General features: G+C 37.6%; 1 protein-coding gene across 3 annotated transcripts in view; it reads left to right on the top strand.

Annotated features, from left to right (window-relative positions):
• The window catches only part of CCDC50 (coiled-coil domain containing 50), an 84095-nt gene that overhangs the window by 11784 nt on the left and 46671 nt on the right, over positions 1-25640 (top strand). For all 3 annotated transcript variants that reach the window (XR_006817993.1, XM_046001849.1, XM_046001848.1), the window contains exons 2-4: positions 16591-16653; positions 17970-18096; positions 22886-22976. Coding sequence is in view for 2 of the 3 variants with exons in the window: in XM_046001849.1 (XP_045857805.1) it covers positions 16591-16653; positions 17970-18096; positions 22886-22976 (281 nt within the window). In the remaining variant the exon portion in view is untranslated. The remainder of the gene's footprint in view (positions 1-16590; positions 16654-17969; positions 18097-22885; positions 22977-25640) is intronic.

Below are 25640 nucleotides of genomic sequence, written 5' to 3'. Positions count from 1 at the left end.
AACAAGTCGCTTTTACTTTTTTTTTTTTCCAGTTTTTCAAATTTCCGTAAGATGTTGATTGGTATCGAAGTTAAATCAAGGCCTAAACACACAGTAATTTCCTTTGCAGACAGTGAGCTTACTTGTTTAGATTGACTTTAGTTATGTAAGACATGCTGATATTTGCATATTTTCCAGGAATGTTATATAGTATCATTTTGTCACTGTTACTAGAGCATCCAGTTAAGTTTCATAGATGGTGTTAGGTACCATTCAGAATTTTTGTTTACTATTTTCTCTCAGATTTATTTTGACATAAAGGGAGCAAGGTTCTTATAAAGCTTTAACTAAACAGATAAGCATGTATTTTTAAAGTTTTTGATTGTAAGGGGAGATAACTGTGAAGAATCTGAAAGTTTTGGGTTGGAGACTAAAAGATGGATGTACAGATTGCAAACTTAGAATGGTTTATGATCAAAAGAAGGTGGGAACGCATGAGCAAGAGCTCAAGAGTTTTTGCTTTGGGCATGGATATGTCCAATTGTGCTTAATTTGGAATGGTTGTCTAACTTAAGGTACACTGTTTAGCCTCTTTCAGCTTCATATGATATATTAGGACTTAACACTGCTTTCAAAACAGGCAGTGCTATAAAAAACAAATTTATACTGGGGCGCCTGGGTGGCTCAGTGGGTTAAAGCCTCTGCCTTCGGCTCAGGTCATGATCCCAGGGTCCTGGGATCGAGCCCTACATCGGGCTCTCTGCTCGGCAGGGAGTCTGCCTCCCCCTCTCTCTGTGCCTGTCTCTGCCTACTTGCGATTTCTGTCTGTCGAATAAATAAAATCTTTAAAAAAAAAAAAACAAATTTATACTTAAAGGCAGCTATTACTTCAATTAAAACAAAAACAAAATAATTTTGACTCCTTAAAAAAAACAGTGAAGCAAGTAAATCCTGTAGAGCAGAAAGGATTTGGAGAACCTGTCTTCCTGTTAACAAATGCAGACAGCCCCTGATTTTCTTTCACTTCCTCTGTAGGGGAATTACATGATAACCAAGTATACTGTAGAATGTACTGAAGCCAGTTTCAGTATCATTGCAAAAAGAAATTCAGGGCATTTTAAGAACACATTCCACTTGAACTTGAAACATTTGGTGATCTTTCAGAAGCATTATGAATATGGAGGGTGCTCACTTTCCCTGACTGTACTGTGATCATCTGGCCCCACATAAGCCTTTTAGTTAATGGCACAGTTCACATTCATATTCATTGGACAATAAATGACTGATAACATGGTCTAATTTTATGCTGATACTGAATACTTTGTAAGAATTGCTAATTGAAATAGGAAAAGAGTACTTTTTTTTTTTTAATAAGGCACCAGATTAAATGAAAGGTTGTTTTAAGATTTATTGGTCATTGAAGCTTTTATATGGAGGAGTAAAAGCAGATGTTTGCCATTTTGTATTAGGAAATATTTGAACCATCAGCAACAATGAAGAAAGCAGTATTTGGTGCAGGAGAAAGCACAACAGTTATTCTGTAGGGTAGTCTTTTTACAGGCTCTGATGATCACATTTTAGATGATATGCTTGTGTCCAAGAGACAAGTGTATATAACTTACTCTGAATCAAGTACATTTCATGCAAGCCTATGTCTAAGTTGAATGAATCCTGTTTTTTAAAAGATATTTATGTGAGATAGAGCAAGTGTGTGTCAGTGCAAGAGAGAGTTGGTGGGGGGAAGGGCAGAGGGAGAAGCAGGTTCTCCCTGCTTCATTGAGCAGGGAGTCAGACCTGGGGTTTGATCCCAGGACCCTAGGATCATGACCTGAGCCGAAGGCAGATGCTTAACAGACTGAGCCATCAGGTGCTCTAAAGTTGGATAAATTCTTAATTTGGACTGTTTCCTTATAGCTCAGGACATTGAGGTTCTGATTTGGAAAGTGACTTGTCAGAGGTCACTTGGTGAGTTATTGACAGAAGCAGAACTAAAATTCTGTCAGGTGACTAGGATTAAAAACTGAGCTCTTTGTACTTGTATGTTTCTTATATGCTGCAGTAAAGACATGTTTCTATACATTGGGCAAGAAATATCCATATTTCTTACAGTAAAGATATCAAAGTGGCATGTGGATTTGGCAGAAAGCCTTCAGTAGAGCAACTTAAAGAATAGAAGTTAGGAAAATCCATCTAGTTTTAGGCATGCACTGTTTTTAATTTATATGTTAGTGTGTTTATATTTTGACCAACTATACCTCTACTCAGCAGCCTACCCTCCTATCATTCTTGATGTTGATTAAACTCTTAATTACATGACTTTCCTATATAATTCTACTTTGCTTTCTAACTCTGGACATTCAGTTGAAAAAAGAAAGAGTTTGAGGTAATGGAGATTTTTAAACATTTTATACATACTGATTTTCCTTTGACTCAGGCCCACAATATGTGTAGGAAACATCCTCCTTCAGTTGGACATAGTTTAGAAAGAGCTATAGAAATGTAGTAAGCTGTTGATTAAAGTTTAATTCTTTGCCAGGAAACATTTCTACACATTGTAAGGTGAAGCAATGATTGCATATTCTATAATAGATTGTATGCTAGACAAGTGACTAGGTCTGTGTTAATCAGTGACTTAGTTAAGGGAACTGATTGGAAGAAAAATACTTAATGGAAAATAACTATGGGACATAAGAATTCCTTAATTCTGATGCTGCCAATAATAATAGGTTCCATGTACTGAGTTTCCTTTTATTGAGTGACAGGTGTGGTGTATTCCTTGGCTCCTCATGTATCTAATTTAGTTCTCAAGACATTTATTCTCATTTTGCAAAGAAGGAACCTGAGGCTTAAAGAGATTAAATAGCTTGCCCAGAGTTTTATAGCCATTAAGTAAACAATATTTGAATCCTGATCTCTATAGCTCCACAGTTTTTTTTTTTTTTTCTTTTTTTTTCCCCCCTCTGAAATACTTTTCACACAGTAGGAAAAGTCCAAAACAAAATAATGGTGCCACTTTATATATTCTTTATTATTGTATTAAGGAAGAAATCTCAGCTTTCTCCTTACTGGAATTTACCTTTATGCTTCAGGTTTTGCTTTCTTCGCATAGTAGTGGCTATGTTTCCAGCTTTCATTAGTGAACTTTCAAAAGTTCACATTTAACTTTTAAATACTACTAAAGTGAATACATATTTTTCTCAATATAATGATAATAATAATAATAATAATGATAATGGTGGGAGCTCCTAGATGGTGCAGTTGGTTAAGTGTCAGACTCTTTATTTTGGCTCAGGTTGTGATCTCAGGGTCTTGAGATCAAGCCCTATATCAGGCTCTGTGCTCAGGGAGTCTGCCTGAGATTCTCTCTCCCTCTCCGTCTGCCACTCCTGCTAGTATGCACAGGCTCTCTCTAAAATAAATAAATAAGTAAATAAATCTTTAAAAAATAAAATAAAGTAAAATCTTCCCTCTGATGAACTACATAGAGAGCCAAAGTGGTTGACAGAATCACTTTTTTTTAACTCTTGGCACAACTTCCTGTTATCAGGGTAGGGATTTTCTAGGAGTGCTTTGAAACATAGGCTAACTTCTTTCAGTTTACTCTTGGGTTGCTTCCTCCTGTATAGACAGTATTTCTAGGAAATCTGATTTAAATGTAAGCCTACTTGTGTTATTATTAAGAAGATAAATCTCTTGATCCTCTGGGGAGGCATTCCCCTAAATTCTAAGACAGTACCCATGATCTCAAGATATCTTGTAGAAAAACACATGTCTGGTTAGTAAACACAACCAATTATTGAGCATATGGCAGCATATCAGAGTAAAATTCCAAAAATCTCAAGATTTACCTATTTGTTTTTTGTTCATACTTTTGTATTTATATGGTCTAAGAATATTGGAATCGTGTGTAGAGTTCTGATAATTGGTTACCAGAGTGGAACTGTGAGGAGTACAGTTTGCTTTAAGGGAACAAGATTTAGGAGAATCTTTTCACCATGCCTGCTTATCCCATGGCTGTTAATTGAAACGGAATTTTGTGTGTGGGGGATTTTGAGTATTACTCTTGATTTTGTTTTAAATTTTATTTTTTTAGTGAGACAGAGTGAGAAGGGTAGAGGGAGAAGGAGAGAATCTGAAGCAGACTCCATCCTGAGCAGAGCTGTCTTGGGGCTTGATCTCATGATCTGAAATCAAGAGTCAGGGTTAACCAACTGAGTCACCAAGGTGCCCCTTACTCTTGATTTTTTGAAATTAAAATGTGTTTGCTAATCCTAATAGGAAAGAAAGTGCCAGCTAAGTATCGCCTTGCAGAAGAGAAGTTGAAAGTGGAAATATCTGACTCAGGGTAAATAGAATTTGCAGTAGCTAGTACTTAAGGAAACTCTCTTGTCATATGAAGCCAATAAACCAAAATGGTTTTCTTTCCTTGGTGTAAACTTGTACTTAAGTTGGGTTGGATATGATCTTTTGGGTTTTTAATGGGCATGACTGGGTTTATCCTACTAGGGTTTAAGGAGATGGGTGGCTTTTCTTTCTAGGCTAACGCAAACAGAGAAACCAAAACCATTTGAGGGCTGCCAAACCATTTGAGGCTTGTTTAAGTGCCAGGAAAAGTGCCATTCAAGTAGTGGAACAACAGAAGGTTGGAGTTTCTTTCGGGATACATGCAATCAAAATAAAAGCAATAAATTCTTACAATCTGGATATTCTTAGTGGAAAATTTCTTTGAAAAAATTCTGTCTGCTGCTGGCTAATCTAAGGGTATTTAAGTATTTTGGGTATTTTGAGGCTCCTTGTGGTTATCAAGGGTCTGTTGTTTTCTACATAGAAATTCTGACTATCTCCATCAGAATAACTTGTGAATACTTTTTTATTTAACGTATAAATTTCCTGTAGTACTGAAGTACTTATAGTGGTTGCTGTCACTCCCATATTTCAGGTGGGCAAATGAAAGTTACATTAATTTGTTCAAGATTATTCATTTAGTGAGTGTTAGAGCCAAGACTGTAATCAGAGTGAGAGTACTTAGTTATCCTATACTGCATCCTTATGAAGTGAGTATTCACTGAATACAAGTGCTCTGTGTACTATATTGCAGAAAATACTTCATTTTCTAAATATAATTTTTTAAAAGATTTTATTTATTTAGGGGATTGCTGGGGAGGAGCAGAGTGGGAGGGAGGGGGCAAGCTGACTCCGCGCTGAACACGGAGCCCGATGCACTGCTGAATGCAGGACACTGAGATCATGACGTGAGCCAAAACCAAGACTCCAAAGCTTAGTGGACTGAGCCACCCAGGTACCCTTTTAAGTGTAATTTGGTAGTCATCTTCTTATGTTCAATTAGGAAACTTTAAATCCATTTAAAAAATAAACTGAATCATTTTAAAGCAGGAATGATTTCTTTTAAATATTTAGCTGCTGTGTAAATTCATGTATTTCTGAATTGTTTTGAAGTGGAGTGTCCACTTAAAATGTAATTGTTCTTTAAGGAGTGCACCAAAGACAGTAAACGTAGGAGAATCTTCACAACCTTTCATCAGTTTAACTTTTTAAGTTCATTTGAGAGTCAAAAATGTACATTTGCTTATCAGAATGTGAAGTTCTTCAGTGTTTGGTAAGTATATATTAGTGATCTGGTGGGTTTATTCAGTAGCAGGTGTATTTCCCAGAATTGAATTCGTTTAACTGTATTATCCTTTCTGAGTGAAGATTTGCTCACTTTGTTTCTGTGACATATTATCTACAGAGTAGTTGTTTGATAAATGTAGAACAACTTTTGATTTTTTTCACTCTGCTGAAGTTAGCAAAACCACTGTCACTTCATAGTTGAAGAAAAAGAGAAATACTGTACAAGAATTTTGAAGATAAATCAGTGGCTAACACAAAACCAATAATATATTCAAAATCCTTGGTTGCCCATACTGGTAAAGTGAGCTCTATCTGTTGGTTTAAATATAAGTGCATATGCACATGTGTGTACATATACCACGAATGATTAAAGTGGCCTTGAATGCTACTGAATGACCCGGTTGTCTAAGTTAGCAATAACTTATCTGTCACACTGTGATTATTGTTTAGTGCTGTCCAATAGACCTTCTGTGATGGTGGAAATGTTCTATATTCCACATTGTCCAAAATGGTAGGCATAAGCCCCATATAGTTATTTAGCACTGAAAATGTGGAAAAATGTGAAAATAAGGAACTAAATTTTTAAAATTTAATTTTAGTTAATTTGAAAAAATAGCTACATGTGAATAGTGACTACCATATACAGTGTGGGGAAAAGATGTGACCCTAGTGGGTAGAATAATGATGGATCAATAGAACATACCGACTTGGTCTAGTTTGAGGAAATATTTTCTAACATGGGTTCCAGCGTTGGATGATGTAGATGTATATCATATGGGGTTTTGAAGAGAACCTTACTTATGATCACTTGGTGGGAATGCAAAGGCAGAACCCAAACACCAGTTTGTTGGGAAGGCAGACCAAGTGACCTCTGGGTTGAGCTCATTTTGAGATTATGGGATGCTTCTTAAGAAGAAAAGAAGCTCAGTTTCAGTGATTTGCATTAGTATCTAGATCTTCTTTTTCTGAAAATAGACAAGGTCTGAGTTGTAACTTTTCTTGAGTAGCTTTTTTTGTTACTTCCAACACAAAAGTTTGACTTCAGAGTACCAATCCATAAAGCTGATGCCTGTAAACATAGGAAACTTGTGAGGTTGCCTGTTTGTGGATATTTTTATCCTTTATGATAACTTGAGTCAGGTATTTCCTTATGGGAAGTCTTACCTGACAGTTCTATAAGGATGGGTAAATATTGCTCTGTTTCTACCCTGCTACCTTCCCTCCTCCCACTTTCTCACTATTCTTCTCATTCTCAGTCTTTTGCTCTGTCAGATGGAAATTTCTGACTCAGCCATTTTCACTTTTCCAATAAGTTACCCAGTTACTCTGTGGTCTCTTATAATGATGCAGATGGTTTGTGATATTAAAGTAGTACTTCTGATTTGAGGACTTACATTATCTCAGCGTTTTCAAAACCCACTTGCCTGCAATCTAGTGTGTCTGTGGTTAACTATAATATAACTACTTGCCAAACAAGTGGTTTGGATTACTAGGGTTTTCATTTAACTTTGAATTTGGGGGATTAGGGGAAAAACAAAAAGTCAGGAACCGATTTTAATAAGTTGCATCAGAGTGAAATGTTGGGATTAAATAAGTTGTTTTGCTTTTTAAAATGTCTCTTTACTATGCTCAGTCCTGTGATTTGTTGAAGACGTGTGTGTGTGTGTGTGTGTGTGTGTGTGTAGGCACATGTTTAAAAACTCATGCTTGAATTATTGATGATGTCCATTATATAATTTAGTGCTTCCTATTTAAGTTCTAGTGTTACAACAATTTAGTTTCATGTTTGCTGCCAGTAAAACATTTCTATTTGGTGAACTGGTGTTCTTTCTTTTTTAGACAGTGAAAACTGAGCAACTTTCATAGTTCTCTGCTTGCTTTGGTTCTCAGGAAGATCAGATACAAATTGGGGGTCTATGTAGAGTTTATATTTGCTAGCATACTTTTTTCCTTAATAGTAACAAAAAAAAATTTGGTTCTGTAACCGTAAGGAAACAGTATAATTAAACTGAATCAAGAAAACATTGCTAGTGCAGCTCATTTTTTTCCTAGTAAATATTTGTTTCAATGTTTAGAGCTGAAAACTTGATTAAAAACATACATTTTATTATAAAATACTTCTAAAAGCATTATAAATAATAAGACTTCCCTTCATGGTAGGTAAATTGGAGAATATAGAAATGCTTAAAAAATAAAATGAATGATATTGTAATTCTGTAGTACATAATCAGTATTGGGATTTTGATGTTTACCCTTCCTAATATTTTATGGAGTTGAAAAGACAGGTATGTCACCTATAGTCAGAAAGGCTCACAAGATCAGCCCATCTAATGGAGAGTATCTTTACTTGTGCCTAGTTCCTATGATAAGCCACATGGGTGGTCATCTATCTATAGGGTGTGTAAAACAACAATTTTCAGAGTGCCATTATTTATACAAATCACACCCATCTGCCCAAAGCTGGAAATAGGATCAGCGGATAAACTCTGTAGATTGGCAGGCTTTGTCCATCTGAAGACCATTTTACTTATAGTTATTTACAGGGGGACTGCACTGAAAGGGAATGGGGGACTTTGTTGAAAGGAAGTGGGCTGCTTAGGGCTGAAATATTTAAGAGGATGGTTATTTGGGCAGGATAAGGCTGGACTCAACAACTGCTAAAGCCCTTTCTGAAAATCAGTATCTATAATTTTAAGAAAGTGATGAATCAGCACATTTTTTGTATGGTGTTTGAAGTTTAGGGATATTTGAAGAAATTGGGGAACCTGGCCTATCGTCCAGGGCCTTTATTATTTTTAGAGATATTCATATGAGATTAAGATTCTTGATACTGTAAGTCAGTTGGTGCTTTCACCAAAGCAGTGGCTTTAGCAGATAAGATATTTGGTAGAACTTTGCAGAAGATCTTGAGTTACTCTATTCTGGTCCTTGTATAGGTTTTTATGGGAAGGGTAGCTCTCTGTCTTTCAGTAACGTTTGTGCAGGATAATTCACCTGGAAGACGTTTTCCTTTTATAAAGATCCCTCAAGTTTCCTCCCCCTCTTCTTTTTTTTTTTTTTCGCTTCTTCCGATGTTGACATGTTCTTCATTTACCTTAATTTACTAACATTTTCTAATTTTCGGACTGTTTGGCAGTCTTCTACTATAGAGGATTTCTGAAGACTTGAAGTTTTTCTCAAATATTTGACTCAGGACACTAGCTCTAAGATCAGAATCAGCACCTTAGTACAGATTGCATTCTCTGCCTCCAAATGCACACACACAAACACACACACAATCTGCATTACGACTAAGCTTCCTTCAGACTTGCAAAACTTTCCCATTCTCGGTGTTCCATACCCACACCAACCAACTAAAACATAAACCAAAACTAATAACCATAAAAATCCCCAAACAGTTGAAAGGTTAGGATGTGTACATCCTATGCATTCTGTCGGGTTATTTAGCCTAACACATATTGTCCTATATGGACAAATTTTTCATAGTCTGGGGGTCTAGTCTTAGAAATAACACTTATTTGTGTGATCCTTGGCGTTGTTATTCCAACTCTCATCATTTCTCCATTAATTGAATTATGTGTTTAATTGTGGTCTAAAGGGACCAACAGTTGACCGTCTGTCTGAGTGTACTACCTACTTAGTCTAGGATTTCTAGATATTCTAGGTTTCTACCAGTTTCTGTCCATTATAATACATACAATATATCTGAAATTTGGGTGATGGAAGCAGAAACCCTTTACTGTTATTTCATTTTATTTTTAAGATTTATTTATTTATTTTAGAGAGTGAGCAAGAGAAGGGCAGGGGGAGAGGAGCAGACTCCCCGCTGAGTAGGGAGACTGACATAGGCTTGATCTCAGGATCTCTGAAATCATGACATGAGCCGAAATCACGAGTCCTACACTTTACTGACTGAACCACCATGCACTTTCCTCCGCCTTTACTGTCATTTTAAGTAATGTGGGTAGACATGCTCCTACTCAGCCTTTTTTCAGGTGAGGATGGTTCACACCTGCAAAAAATACAGTATTTTATTGTACATCATTATATTAGTCATCATTTTTCTTCAAGCCCTCATTTCCACAGATATTTATTTGAAAATAATCATCTCAGGCATCATGATAAATGTTGGAGAGAAAATGATCCATAATATTTTTCCTGCCTTGCAGGATCTTGAATGTATACTGGGGAAACAGGTGGGTAAAGATAATTATGATTAGTGCCATAGTACTATATTTACTGTATGCTGTGAAATCACTGCGGAGGAGAGGGGGAGGCATAGGTGAATCTGCTGGGTGTGTGAGAGTCAGTTGTGAATGGTTTTGGTTTTATTCTGTATGATTGGATAAATAGAGAAATGACTTTTCAATGAGGGCTTTGAAAGTTGATTATGAATTTTTTAGACAGTGGAGAGGTGCCTCAGGCAGACACACACACAATCTGCGTTACGACTAAGCTTCCTTCAGACTTGCAAAACTTTCCCATTCTCGGTGTTCCATACCCACACCAACCAACTAAAACATAAACCAAAACTAATAACCATAAAAATCCCCAAACAGTTGAAAGGTTAGTTAATAGTACTTGACTCAATCATTTGTACAAAATGTGGATAAAAGTCTTTGTCTTTCATAAAGCAATTACAGAAATCTATGTGCACTCTGCAGGTTAGTAAGGGGGCAGTTATACTAAGGATAACTATTACAGAAAAGTGGATCTGACTTAATTATATCATGGGTCTCTTCTCAGAAATATCCTTTGTCTTCCAGACAGATGGAATTACCATAGTATATGGGATAGAACAGGAGATTTGGAGACTTGATCGGAAAAGTAGGTCTGCCATAGGCTACTTTGACTAGGAACAAAGTAAATGAGGACGGAACACCAGTGTCATTTACCAGTTTTTCATTAGTCAAAATTAGGTGCCACTTTACTCCTCTTGTCATATCGTACTTGGATTTTGTTAATTTCAATAGGTTGGACATCTAGGGACACTAAAAATCAGAAAGATCAAAGGTTTCAGTTACCCTCTATTTGCTAGTAAATTAATTGCTTAAACATCTCTGAGATTTTATTCTCATTGTTTCAACCTTCTGCCTGAAAGGGAAGTTTCAGTTGTCAGAGTGGTCAGTGACTCAAAGCTATGTCTGTTATTTTGGGACTCATTATTGGGGCAGATGGTTAGAAGTGTCCAGTCCACAGCTGGCATCCCTAAGAAGCTTCCAGGCTGGTGATGGTGGTAATGGGGTTCATTTTGGTGATGGTATTAGTGGTGGTGATATTGGTATACTCTTAGTTCCTATGTATGTAAATTTTGTTTGGGATGAAAATGTTGCGGACTTGTCATTATGATGATAACTGTTCACAGTTTTTTCCTGCATCCCATTTCTGTCTTGCTCAAGCAATTTTATTAGAGCTTTAAATAAAGAAAAAAGACTCTTCTTTAATACATCAGGGAGATGTTCCTTTTTTAGGGCAACAAACAAAGGCATCAGGGTTTACATATGTTATTTCTTCATTCAAATTGTCTTCAGCTTCTCATGGACACATTAGGCTGAAGTTCATTAATACTGTCTTTGCAAAGGGAGGGAAACTCACTAATGTTGGATGGAGACTGGAGGAGATGGGGGGAGGTGGTTAGATCCCAAAGGGAGATTTTCCTCAGAATTTCTCACCATACTCACAGCTGAGGGATTTTCTTATAGATCACCATGAAACACTGAATGAAAAGAACTTTTTACTGCCCTTGTTTTTCAGAAGTGAACACAAACTGATTGCTAGAGACTTATTTTGGGGAGATAGTGAGACACAGTTAAGTGATGTCCCATTTTTGTTGCTCTATTTTGGGACTTGGAATCCACCTTCTGAGCACATGTACCAGCCTTACCTAAATTATTTTGTATCTGCAATTTCAGAGAACTGAATGCAGATTTGTCTTATTTACTATTTAATAATATCACTTTTTTTCTGACATAATGAAATATAGACTCATTATTTCTCCATAGGAGTTCTTTGAGCAGAAATATTTAGGATCAGAGGAGCTTAGTTTGGTTTCCAGTTCATTTGTTTATTTGTTGGGCTATCTTGGTCAAGTTGCTTTATTTCTTTGAGCCTTAAGTTTCCTCGTAAATGAAATGAGAATACTGATAAAGCCTTTACCTTCAAGTGGTTAGGAGGAATAAATGTGAAAATACATTGTAATGAACAAAGTACTCCATTAGCATCAACTGTGGCTGCTTGTCATTACCAAACTTTTCAAGACAAAATGTGTGTCTGGGATATCATCGTCATTCATAGAAGCTGTTTTCATGTGTGCAGAACAAAGGAAAGCAAGTATCATCCCTGCTGTCAGTGTAATGAGTATGTATTCCATCTGTTACTAATATCATTTATGCAAAAATAACTCACAAGCTGTACCAGAACATAAAAGGCAATCCAGACACAGTTGAAAGAAGTAGTTTCTAGTGAATGTATTATTAACCTAGGCATTTCTGCGTGGGTGGGAGCTTGTAAAGATTGACTCATTGGAATTGTATTTTCAGAAAGTTTTGGGATGTGGGTAAAAGGACAGAAGGGGAATGACTTCTTCACTCTTATTCTGGTTCGTAAAAGTTAATTGGCCTCTTCACTGAGAATGCCTACCCCTTTTGCCCTTAAGAATTTTAATCTTCCTTTGAAATTTGTTTTGTATGTTAGCTACTTTAAGGTTCCTTGATACTTCTGCCTGAGTCACTGTCATTCCTTATACTTACCTCCAATTCATAACAAGCATAACTCCTCCATATTTATGCCTTCAAAGAATATTCTGTAGGTCTTTATAACATTAAATTATGTTTATGTACCTTTTTGTCATCTCTACCTTCTTGATAGCTTGAAGATGATTTATTTATCCTAAAAGAGAACTCAGCAAATGTTTGTTGAGTGAGTATGTTTACTAGATACATGCTATGTCATTTATTTATTTAGGGAGATTCATGAATGAATGAAAATCTTTCTCTTCAAGGAAAATGGATGAGGGGAGTGTGTGTGTGTGTGTGTGTGTGTGTGTGTGTGTGTGTGTGCGTGCGTGTGTATTTATATATGTAAAAGTCCCACATATTTCTGAGATTTGCTTGGCTTAATGTAAACTAATTCGTTATATACTTACATGTATATATCTGGATTAAAAGAATCATTAAAGCTATTTCATTTAATGGGAATGGGGAAGATTTCTAGTTTTTATTAGAAAATTTGGAATTTGAAAATTTTACAAGTCTCTGTGATGCTGTCACAACAAGCTGTTGTTTTTTTACTTTGTTGACCAGTGTTTCTTCATTTTTTTTTTCTGTTAATATCTCTTAAAGTGTTACTGCATGCTACATCCAGTGCTAATTTTGTGGAAGGTGCAACGATTAGTCCCACAAGGTCCCTGCCCTGAAGAGTTTTCAGCTGGTCAGGGATGCAGCTGTGCATTTGAGTTGATGGATAAATGTGTTTCTTTCTGTTGGTCCTCTTCAGAAGCAAGGAGGCAGAGTTACATGGTTATTAGTTTTCAAAAGAGACTTAGCTACCATTTCCCTAACTGTGGGGAAAATGTTTGGGGTTAGAGGGGAGAGGCCGGAGGACCATTGAAGTATGAGTAGGAACGAAGGGGAGCGATGGTGTTGCTTTACTGGCAAGATCAGCGTCAAATTTGGATGAGTGAAAGTGAACATAGGAGGGAGGAAGTTTGAGAAGTGGGAGGGTAAGAGTTCAGGGCCCAGTGGTACATCTTAAATATACCTGCAGGGAAAGGTAGTGTGGTGAATTTATGCTGTTTACCCTCAGTACATTTATACTGTTTACTTCAAAGTAGATTAAGGAAGGAGCAAAGATCTAGGCTCTGAACTTGGCCTGGCTGTGAAATTTTTCTGTAATTGCCCATCTGATTACTGATTTACAAAGATGGCTGGATGTGTGGTTGTTTCCAGCTTGTAGGAGAATGATGGTGCAGAGAATACAGAGGCACATCTTGGAAGGAACCAGAGTGGATGCAGAAGAAACTGTACTGAACACATAATACTTGGTATAAATGAGATTATATATTTGGAAGTGCTTAGTAAACTCTGAAGTGCTAAGACATTGTATTGACAGTACAGTTCTGTGTATGTGTGTGTGCACTTCCTTGTAGTCTTTGAAGATCTTCTAGATTCTCTTCTAACTCAAGCCATAACCCTTATATGCTGTAATAAGATTCAGGATCAAATCATAATGACTGAATAGACTTTGTACTTTTTGTTTAAATATCAAGAAATCATTGAGAAGAGTCATTGTTACCGTAACCAGTAATTCGTAACTCCTTGTACCTGTTATGTCCGTGTGTCTCCATGTTTATGATTTAGCAGTCTATGCTGTTGATGGAATTAAAGGTACAGATTTTTTTTTAAAGTTTGTATTTAATTATAGAATTTAAAACGTAATACATAAAAAATTACAAAAAGCAAAAGAAATACAGAAACCGACAACCTATTGGTCAAATTTAATGGATGTTAATATTTGCCTTATTTGCTTTAGTCTTCTCTGTTTTGTTCATAAAGCAGTAGAACTCCATCTGATATAACAGAGACCCTCCTCCCTTTGCCTCTCTCTGTAGGTGACCATGATTCTAAATTTAGTTTGTGTCAGTGCTGTATGTGGAAAACGTATATTTTTATTACAGGTGTTCATATCCATAACCATTATGTTTTTACTGTTGTACTGACTAAGAGAAAAATATGAAATTATTTCAGTTCTTCATGTGGTTATTCCTGTGGAAAACTGTAATAATTTTATAATTTTTTAATTTTATTTAGCAGGACATTAAAAATATATAAAATATATTGTTTGACATAACTTTCTGCCCTGATCACATAAAGTAAAGTGGCTTTTAAGTTTTTTTGACCGTAACCTACAGGATGACATATGTTTTACATTGTGACTTAATGCATATCATGTATATATAATGTATCTGTATGTGTGTATGTGTGTGTTATGTGTGTAAAACTGAAAAAGTTTCTCCATACCATAGTTTCCCTTACTCTGTGTGTTATACTCTATTTTCTAGCCTATTCATTTTTAAATGCTTGTTTTAGACTTAGCAAATTGATTTTATGACTTAATAATAAGTTGCCATCCTTGATATGAAAAATATTAAACTGAATAATTAATCTAATCTTAATCTAAAATTAATACTGACTTTAGTATATAGACATAAAGTTTCATAGTATAATAAAAGCACTTCAAATAATAAGGCAGCATATTAAAATAGCATTCTTTTGCACAGGATTTGATTACATTCATTTGACTGATTCTGAATATTTGTTTTCTGTGAACTAAATCATGCATGTCTTGGACACTTAATCAATTAATATTAATTAGCTAAGCATTTTAGGGAATGCATATTAGTCAGTATTGAATATCTCCTTTGGTCTGTTCCAGCCTCCCGGTTTGTGTGAAGTCCAGGAGGGCTGTCATAGTGTCAGGAAAGGAAAGAGCTCTTGCTGGCACAGTCACTGACTTCTCGCCTTGTCACCAACAAATTGCATATAGCCTTAATAAGTCCTTTGTTCCCTCTGACCCTCATTTTCCTCACCTATTAATTGAAAGGGTTAACTAGCTCATTTTGAAAGCACTTTCATTCTGTGAAACACAGGCTAGGATCTGGGCCACAGTTGTTAGAATTTGCTGAGAATATATCTGATGTAAAAGAACAGGACTTTCTACTGGAAATTAATAGTTTGGCAGTTGCGTTTGAACAAGGGGTAAGCAGCTCATATGTAGCTTAAATGGTTCTTAGATAGAAATGATTTGTAAAACCTCAAGGTCCAGGATCTACCTCCTTTTTTTAATTGCATTATTTCTCAGGGACAGAGCTACATGAATGTATATGTCAGCATATGTAAGTGCTAAGAATGGCAAAGACGTGTTTCTTTATTCTTTGTCCTCACAGGCAAATCCAAAGCTGCAGAAAGAAATCTATAACTTCTGGTATTCCTCTGGTAGTTTTCTGAGTCCTACATATTGTAGTAGTTTAAGGCTTTGAGGAATTTTCCTTTCTCATGTGAGTTATGTGTTTGGAATAGAGTAAGAAAGTATCACCTAAACTACATGTCCTTCAAACAGACAGATAAAAAGCACATTTCATGATAAGAGTCCTTCATAAGTATTGTTTTATGTATATGCTTATGTTAGGAAACAGGGGTTTGAATTGCAGTTTGGGGTAGAATGGACCTTGGAGACCATCTCTTCCCGTTTGCTTCTAAAAAGATAGGCCAGTGAATGCTCCTGCCTGGATCTCCAAATCAAGACAACATTAGGGGTAGATTTCTGTATCCCCTCAAGTTCCCATTTTCTTTTGGTGTACAGATTCATTTTAGGAAGCTCTACATTTAGAGAGACCTAGGGAGCCAGTTCTAACTCATGTCTGAGGGTGTGGACCCATTAAAGAATGTGATTATCCTTGACGTAGAGATCTGTTCCTACTTGAGGGACTAATATAGGTATGTTTTTTCCTTAGGGAACCAGGATAGATGTCAGTCTCTGGGAGAGGATCCCCTCAACCCCAGATGACTGTGGCAAAGGCTAGATTGCTCTTAACTCCTCTGACCATGCGAGAACTCAGTTTTCTCTCTGCTGCAGTATGCAGAACGTTCTTGATTCTTGCATTGTGGTAACAGTTCTTGCCTTCTCTTAATAGATGTGGATTAGAATATCTGGACCTCTGGGTTCTGATTCTGTGGTTAGTATATTTAGGCCAGGGACCAGAGCTGACCATTATTTTGTGACACCCTATGCTTGGCACTGAGCAGGTACTATGTGAATTTTTGTGAATGAAGACTTGATACTAACTCTGTTGCACTGCATGTTATAAACTTGATCATCCTAAAATATTTGAAGTCATTTTTGAAGTAAACACGGTTCTTTTTTTAAGATATATTAAAATATTACCAACGAGTCTTGTTTGCTTTCTTCCTTCATCCTCTGCAGTGTGCCGAGACTTTGCTGTCTTAGAGGACCACACCCTGGCCCACAGCCTGCAGGAACAAGAAAGTGAGTAATGGCCCTCATTCTGTTCTTCTGTTTTCTTTTTTAGAGGTAGCTTGAGGCAGGTTTCTTAGGGTGAGGCAAGAGAGAACAGAGTCACCAGGCCACACTGCCCGTCCATCCTGAGGAATTTATCTAGGCAAATGTCACTGGGTGGAGAGTGAAGTTCTGGGTATTTTGAAGCATGACAGCTACCAGGGAGGAGAAGACTGTTGGTTATGTGGGAGAAGAGGGACTTGAACCTTTTACCCTAATGTTACTGGAGAGAGACACTACCTGGCATCTGTTCCTTCCCCTAGAATAGGGACCTAAACATCTTTCCAGGCACTGGCGGTATCTAGATTGTAGATTTTTCTTAATATTTATGTAGCAGAGAGAGTCAGTTATCCTATGGTTTCACTTACTTGTGGAACATAAGGAATTACACAGAGGAAATTGGGAGAAGGAGAGGAGAAGTGAGTTGGGGGAATTTGGAGGGGGAAACAAACCATGAGAGACTGTGGACTGTGAGAAACAGACTGAGGGTTTTGGAGGGGAGGGGAGTGGGGAGTTGGGTGAGCCTGGTGGTGGGTATTAAGGAGGGCATGTATTAGGGGGCATCTGGGTGACTCAGTGGGTTAAGCTTCTGCCTTCGGCTCAGGTCATGATCCCAGGGTTCTGGGATCGAACCTGGCATCAGCTCCCTGCTCAGCAGGGAGCCTGCTTCCCCCCACTCTCTCTGCCTCCCTCTCTACCTACCTACTTGTGATCTCTTTCTGTCAAATAAACAAATAAAATCTCAAAAAAAAAAAAAAAAAGGGCACGTATTGCATGGAGCACTGGGTGGGTGAGGTGCTTAAACAATGAATTTTGGAACACACACAAAAAATAAAATTAAGTTTTAAGAATTATTTATGTATAGAAGCTAAATCTAAGTTATGTGTATTATTTTGTCAATATGTAATTTGAGAATTCATTTACGTGTCAATATAAAAATTAAGTATTGAAAAATGTAGTTTATAAAGAGAGTATAAACTGGTGGAGCAGAAGGAGCCTTGGTCTTGGCCTTAGAGTATGTGTGGAAGTCCTGGTACTACCACTGTTTAACCATGTGACTAAGGGCAAATTACTTAACCTTTCTGGTCCTCACTTTACTTAATGGAAAGATGAGAAGAGTGATTCCTCTTTCCCTGTTATATAGCATTATTGAGAGCATACAGTGAAGTTGTGGATGTGAAACTCTTTTTAATGGAAAAGCTCTTCTTAAGTTATTCTGAGGCATAGTATTAATAAGCCAAAAAAAACATGACATTATCATTCCTCTCTTCAATCTTTCTGTCTAGTCGAGCATCATTTGGCATCGAACATTCAGCGGAACCGCTTGGTCCAACATGATCTTCAGGTGGCTAAGCAGCTTCAGGAGGAAGATCTGAAAGCTCAGGCTCAGCTCCAGAAGCGCTACAAAGACCTGTGAGGATTTGGGGGATGGGAGGGAGTCATGCTGGGACTGATTTTCTCTGTGGAGTCAGCAACCAGCGCAGGGAAGAAGACTGGGTCTCTCCCTCTCATGCCTTTCACTATTAGATTATAAATCCTGTAGTGGCTATCCCATAGTTATCTTTGATTTGAAAATTTTTGTTCATTGTTGGAACACTTTCTTGGTTTTGGGACATGTGACTTCTTGTATGAACTCTTTAACACTTGCATCTGTATGACTTTGAGGCATTTGGTCCATCTCTGAGTATATATCACTTCCCTATAGCATGTGGAACATAATCTCTGTCCCTTTTGCCTCATAGGTTGTTTGGGGGCGTCCAGTGAAATACTGGCTATCCAAGAACTTCAGGAATTATTTGGATTTCTTTCCTGGTGGTGTTTGCTGCTCTTATTTTCCTTGAACCTTGTCCTTTTCAGGGAGAGGCAGAATCTTCTGGAAAGCTCTGAATTACACCCTTGTTCTTTTTATAACTTCTGCATCTAACAAAAGTTCTTTCTTAGTCTCCTCCTTTAAGAGTTAGATAAATGTAAAGATCACATCTAAAATCTCTTCCAGCACAAGCTCACAGAATGTATTTGTCAGTGGCCCCTATCCCTAAATCGCAAATGGTGGGTTTTACTGCATGGTTTTGTTCTGAGGAGGAAAGGTTAAGGAAGAAGTGAAGGGACCTTTAATTTACTGTAGTTCATGTTCAAAGAAACAGGAAAACCTATCATTTTTGCCGTTTTGAGGAATGGTTTATCCTTTTGTTCTGTTACTCAGAGAAAGAATTTTAGTCATCATTTTGTTAACTTACTTATTTTCTAAATAAACACTTATTGACTCTTGCTATACCTGTCACCATGAAAGGCGCTGAAGACCACAGATAAGAATAAAATGTAGCCACTGCCCTTAAGGGCCTCAGAATAAAACTCTGAGTTTTGCAAATCTACAGATAACCTGCACAGGCCACAGGGATTGGAGAATACATTTCATGCCTGTGAAGAGGGGAGAGACTGGGAAAACCATCCCAATTGCAGATGATACAATTAATTTGAACCTTGATGGTTAATTAGAAGTATGTAGTCATAGCTGGGGAAATTGATTCTAGCCAGAGGAAGTAAAAAGGAAGACAGGAGGTAAAAGAACCTGGAATCTCATGGTAGCTACACGATGTTCAGTCCTGCTGGACTGCAGAGTGTGAGTAAGGGCCTTGGTAGGGGATGAGGCCAGAAAAGTAGTCAAAAGTTGGACCAAAAGGTTACTTAAGTTATATTTTTAGGAATTTAGATTTTGTAGATTTTATATTATAAACAACAGAGAACCTGTTGGGGTTTTTATTTGGGGGCCTTCTCTGGGTGCTGGGTAGGTGAAGAATTGTGGAGGCAACTGTTAAGCAGTGGTCAAATGAAGAGATGACAAGACTTGATTTGAGGCAATAGAGTTAGATTTGACAGGTGCCTGGGTGGCTCAGTCAATTAAGCGACCAAATCTTGATTTCAGCTCAGGCCCTGATCCTAGGGTCAGGAGATTGAGCCCCGCATTGAGCTCTGTGCTTGGGCAGTCTGGGACTTTCTCTTCCTCTGCCCATCCCCACTGCTCTCTTGCTCACTCTCTAAAATAAATAAATCTTTAAAAAAAAAAAAAAAAAGAAGAAGAAGAAGAAGAGACTTGAGATCTTGAGATGTGTGGAGGTTCAGGGTCACCAGAGGGAAGATCAGACCCAGAACTTGAATAATATTCTAGAGTTCTCAGTTATTACCCTTTACAGGATTCACAGTGCTTTACTCTGCAGGGCAGTTCTGAGGCTGATGCATAGGTTTAAGATCCTAAGTTAGGGTAATGATAGTGAGTATAAAGAGATGATTCAGAGATTATCAAGATAAAACAGTAAATATAAATGAGGATTCAGACAGTGATGGATTATAGGTCTTAAATTAGAGGAGAGCCAGGTGTTATATTTCTGCCTGGGACTTCAGGGTTTTGGAGGTATTCCTAGCTGAAGTAAATAAGTTAGAAAGAATGTTTTTCTGATTTTCACACCCCGGTAATTTTGACATTGCACATCAGTGGATGGATGAAATGCTGTAAATATTAATGAATTGGAACGTCTCACTCTATCTGCATCCTAGGGTCCCTGTCCAATGTCAGGTTTGGCAGTTGTTGACTACTCCTTTCCCACTTGATTTTTCTTCTCGGGATTCTGTATAATGGGCTGAGTGCCCTGGATCTGGTCCTTCATGGAAGTAGGATTTGAAGTTACTAATCTCAGCTTAAGCCTCACTTCTTTATATATTTTTAAGTTATTTTTTAAAAATTATTTAAATTCACTTTAGTTAACATATAGTGTATATTAGTTTCAGCGGCAGAATTTAGTGATTCATCAATTGTATATAACGCCCAGGGCTCATCACATCACGTGCCCTCCTTAATGCCCATCACCTAGTTACCTCACTTCCCCTAACTAGCTCCCCTCTAGCAACCTTCAGTTTGTTTCATATAGTTAAGAGTCCCTTATGGTTTGCCTTCCTTTTTGTTTTTGTCTTATTTTTTCTTCTCTTCCCCTATATTCATCTGTTTTGTTTCTTAAATTCCACATACGAGTGAAATCCTGTGGTATTTGTCTTTCTCTGATTGACTTATTTCACTTAGCATAATATCCTTTAGTTCCATCCAAGTCAGCGCAAATGGCAAGATTTCATTCTTTTCAATGGCTGAGTAGTCTTCCTGTGCTTACGTGTGTGTGTGTGTGTGTGTGTTTGTGTGTGTTATGTATACACCACATCTTCTTTATCCACTCTTCTGACCGTGGACATCTGGGCTCTTTCCATATTTTGGCTGTTGTCCATATTAGGAGGTACATCTGTGTCACTGGGTACCTTTAACATTTGATTTGGCCTTGTCTTCTCTGCTGAGCTTCTGCTTTCTTCCCATCCATTATCATCTGCATATAATTAATAGTTGCTAACTTCTGTACAGATTTTACATGAGTTTGGGAGATCCTAGTAGAGAAATCTTTGAAAACTAAGACCATGATTTTATATATGATCCTTAATTATTAGAAGTGAGTAAATGAAAAGACGATATATAAATAAAAATTGTTCTGAGTAGGTTTTTATTTCTTTTCAGTTCTTTGGTTTGGGTGGTTAAGAATCCTAAAATATTAGACCTGTAAGATGAAGTCGTTAAGCCCAAATACTTTTATAGCTGATAAATTGCCATGAGAAGGCCTGTTTCTCTTTCTTCCGTTTCTGTCTTGTGTGTGCACAACACATGTATACAAACCTGCGTCAGTGCACACATCTTCCACCTACAGCTATTTCCAGGCATGTTGAAAGTGACCCATTCCCATATAGAACAGTCAGAATTAGAATAATTTTTATCCTCTCAGTTTCATCAGAATAGAGTATATGGATTTTAATTCCTCAATAGCAGCTAGGATTATTGCCTTCTACAACACTTTTGAATTAGAAAATGCTATTTGTTAAACACGGAGTATACCACCAAGACTGAGACTCGCTGAGTATTTTTTTTTAAAGTAGACTCCATACCCAGTATGGACTCCAATGCAAGGCTTGAACTCAGGACCCTGAGATCAAGACCTGAGTTGAGATCAAGAGTCAGACACTTAACCAACTGAGCCACCAAGGCTCCCCTACTGAATATTTTAAGTTCACTTGGCAGGGGGATAATGAAAGGATATATTTGTTTAGGAAACAAACTGCACCCATAAGTCACAAATGTAAATTTATTCCAGCATCTTTTTAAATAGTAAACTCTATGCATGTTTCTGGTCTTTATTCCTCGCTAACAGTTTTGTGTAAAGGTTGGTGTCCAGAGCTATCACATTCAGGAGTTTTGAGCTGTCCATTTACTTTTCTTGAAACCTAAAGCCAGATGACATGTACACTTGTACCCACCTCTGAGAGATTGAAGCCTTATTTTGTGTTTGAACTGCTAGTTTATAGGTGCTGTTTTAAAGGATCTGTTTCTCCCCCACCAAAGTCATTCTCTTGTTTCTTTCACCAAAAAGTATTGTGACCCTCTGAGTGCAGAGTGAGGATTTCCTCATGTTTGTATCCTCAGTGTTGAGCATAGGGCCTGGACCACAGCAGGTGTTACTTAAATGTTTGTTGAACGCATGAATACCCAAACAAAACAATCTGTGCTCGCCGTGGTATTGCATTTTATTTTCTTAGGGGCCTGAGTATTAAGGAAACTGGCATCAGCCAAAGAGGTGTCTATTGGGAACTGAAGTAGGGGAGGAATTTTAAGTAGTAGTGAAACTGAAAAATACATCTAATTTAAAAATTTATAGAAATAATTTTAAAGTCATACCAGCACCTCTAGGTGATCACAGTGACATTTAGTGAGCTATCTCCCAAGTTTTTTCTGTGTGTTCCATATCTGTATTTGGATATCTGTGGGCATTAATCTCAGTCTGTGTCTCCTTTACGTGTTCTTGAGAAAACATGCTTCTCTGTAGAGTGGCCCCAGTATGGTGAGGTGATTTAGAAATGTAGAAAAGCATGGGACTTTCCATTGTAGTGTCTGGGGATTGGATTCTGGTTCTGCCGCTTACTTTCTCTGATCTTAGAGAAATGGTTTCACTACTCTGGGCCCCACCTTTTTTGTCTGTAAAATGTGGTAATATCAACCTCTTTCATCACTCTTGTGAGGTTTAAGTAAAATAAAAAGTGTGCATGGGCTCAATTATGTTATTTTTAGGAAAAATCATGCCTTATTTTCTTGATTCATAGTGTTTTCATCTTTGTTTTTTAGTGAACAACAAGACTGTGAAATTGCTCAGGAAATCCAAGAGAAGCTGGCTATTGAGGCAGAGAGACGACGCATTCAGGAGAAGAAGGATGAGGTACAACTTAGATAACGCCCCCCCCCCCCCGCCCAGTGCAGAGGAAGGGCTGCTTTCAATATTCACAGGCCCAGGGTAGGGTTGCTTGATAGGCAGCAGAGCTCTTGTCTTTGGGGTGCATAGTCCAGATATTACCTTCCATGGACCACCATTTATTGCCCCTTGATAACACAAGTGAAATCTTAAAAAATGATGATAATTCAACCTAAGGTAAGAATTAGCGTCCTAGGACTGCTTTAACAGATTACCAAAAACTTGATGGCTTGAGGCAGCAGGATATATTCTCTCACAGTTCTAGAGGCCAGAAATCTGAAATTAGGGTTTTGGTGGGGCCTTGCTACCTTCTGGGAAAGATGTGTCTTTGCCTCTTCCTAGCTTCTGGTGGCTCCTGACCATCATTAGCATTCCTTGACGTTCGCTGCATCCCTTTAGTCTCTGCCTCTATTGTCACATAGCCTTCTTCCTTGTATCTTTGTGTCTTCTTGCTTTTTTATAAGGGAACCAGTCATTGAATAGAGGACCTGCCCTAGTCTAGTATGACCTTCTCTTAACTAATTACATCTGTGAAGACCATTTTTCTGAATAAGGTCCTATTCTGAAGTTCTTGGTAAAAATGAATTTGTAGGGGACATTATTCGACCCAGTACAGGCTATATATCTATGGGCTATTCCTATAGTCTTGAGAGAGAGAGAGAGAAAGAGAAAAAGCAGATCCGAGTGTAGGCTGAACATGAGTCAGGGTGTCATTGTGAGAAGCTGGGATCCACCGTTACTGTCACTGCGTCGTTTGTGGCTTCACCCTGCTATGAGTGGGCCTCAAAGAACTAACCCATCCGTTTGATTCTGTAGGTATTTTTAAATTGTATTGCTTTTCCAGCTGAAAAATGACTAAAAGTAGCAATAGCATTTTGTTGGTAAGAAGACGTAAATTTGCAGTTAATGATTACTTGACTTTGTCTTGGACTTTTAGCATTTCTCACAGACAATTCCTTTTCAGTGTGTATTGATTCTGTCTGTGCCTTGTTTGAAACCAACTGTGCTGTTCTTGGCCACAGATTAAGATTATGTTAAGGAAGAAAATGATTTATAATTTTAAGAGTAGAATGGTCATATGATTTATTGTATGTATACTCAACTACTTTTCTGGGCTAAAAGGGGGCATTATTAATAATTACATAAACGAGGCCTGTCCTGGGTACCAGCACATGTGATCACCCTGTTAAATAGGTGAGATGAGGGCCATCAGTAAACTAGCCTGCATATACTGCTGCTCCCACAGAGCCATCCTTGTTCCTGTAAGACTCCTTGTTCTGTGCCAGGTGAGCATGAGACACCTGGTATGTGTGTATTTAGCTGTTTCCTTAAGAAACAAACCATGATTTTATGATAATCAGAACCACAAGTAAGAATTAAGGATTGCTTTTTATCCTTCCTGTTATCAACATAGGAACTCTTTCTTATTACAGGATGTGTTACTTCTCTATAGTCAAGACTTTGCTTTGGGGATGAAACTGGGAACTGAAAGAAGTGATTATATTTTCTGAACAGGAAAGCTTCTATTTAAAAAATAAGAGTAATGAAGTTGGCTTCCTATAAATGCTATTGGTGTCCTGTGATTCCCCCAACCCCACCCCCATTCAGGAAAAATAGGAAAGAAAGAGAAACCAAAACATTTTATTTAGGCATGTAGAATCTAAACAGTAATCACAATAAACAGTCCTGTGGTAATACTAGATAAAGTAAGCAGTTTAGTAATTAACTCTTTTTCAGATGAAGAAACTAAGACTTGAAGAAATCAGTGAGTCGTCCCCAGCTATAGTAAGATGCCAGAGAAATGTCTGTACAGTTCAGGTTCCCTGACTGACCACTTCTGACACAGATATCCTGTGATACAACAGAAAACATGTAAACTTTGGAGTTAGAGTGCTTCAGGTCTGAATCTTAGCTCTTTAACTTTTAGCCGTGACTTTCAGAATCTCACTTCACCATGTGGAACCTCAGGTCCAAATTGGAAAAGCCGTGATAATGGTACATACCATGGGGGGCTGTTGTGAGGTTTAAGTGAGATCATGTATGTAAGGCCTCTGGGACATAGTAAGTTAATAATTTCTCTCTCTTTTTTACTTTATTGCCAGTTGTTTCTACACCCTTTGGCCTTTTATAACAAAAATTTCTCTTATAAAAAGAGGTGTGTGTTAAATTAGAAAGGGGGAGAATAAACAGGCTTAAGTGTATTCCAGTCTGGTGTGATCTGAGCAATCTTCAAGCTTCTCTTTGTCTTAATAGGCCTCCCAGCTAGCTTGCCTTCCAGTGCTGTTTTACCTGCTCTGATGCCCCCATTCCCCAGTGCGGTGGAGAGATTAAAGGAGAAATCCAGTTGGGGGATTTCTTAAGACTAGCCTTAAATACTCCATTCAGCCTCTTTGATTTTCCAGCTGATGCCTTAGATTAGAAGATGCCTACCATGCCGAGATGTTCTCTTATCAAGAAATAGGACTGTCAGCTGACTGGCATGTTATTAATATTAAATGAATAAAATGTGCAGTAGTAAAGCTTGTCACTGAAGGATGTATGATAGTGTATATTTGTTTATTTTCGTCCCTGTGCCTCGCAGAGGAGACTGAGACTGAGAAGGGATAATAGTGGAAGGTTTTCTGCCCAACT

Source organism: Meles meles, chromosome 4 (genome assembly GCF_922984935.1).
Source record: "Meles meles chromosome 4, mMelMel3.1 paternal haplotype, whole genome shotgun sequence".
NCBI classification, from domain to species: Eukaryota; Metazoa; Chordata; class Mammalia; order Carnivora; family Mustelidae; genus Meles; species Meles meles.
Note: the sequence above shows the minus strand (reverse complement) of the source record. Positions and strands in the feature narration are given on the sequence as shown.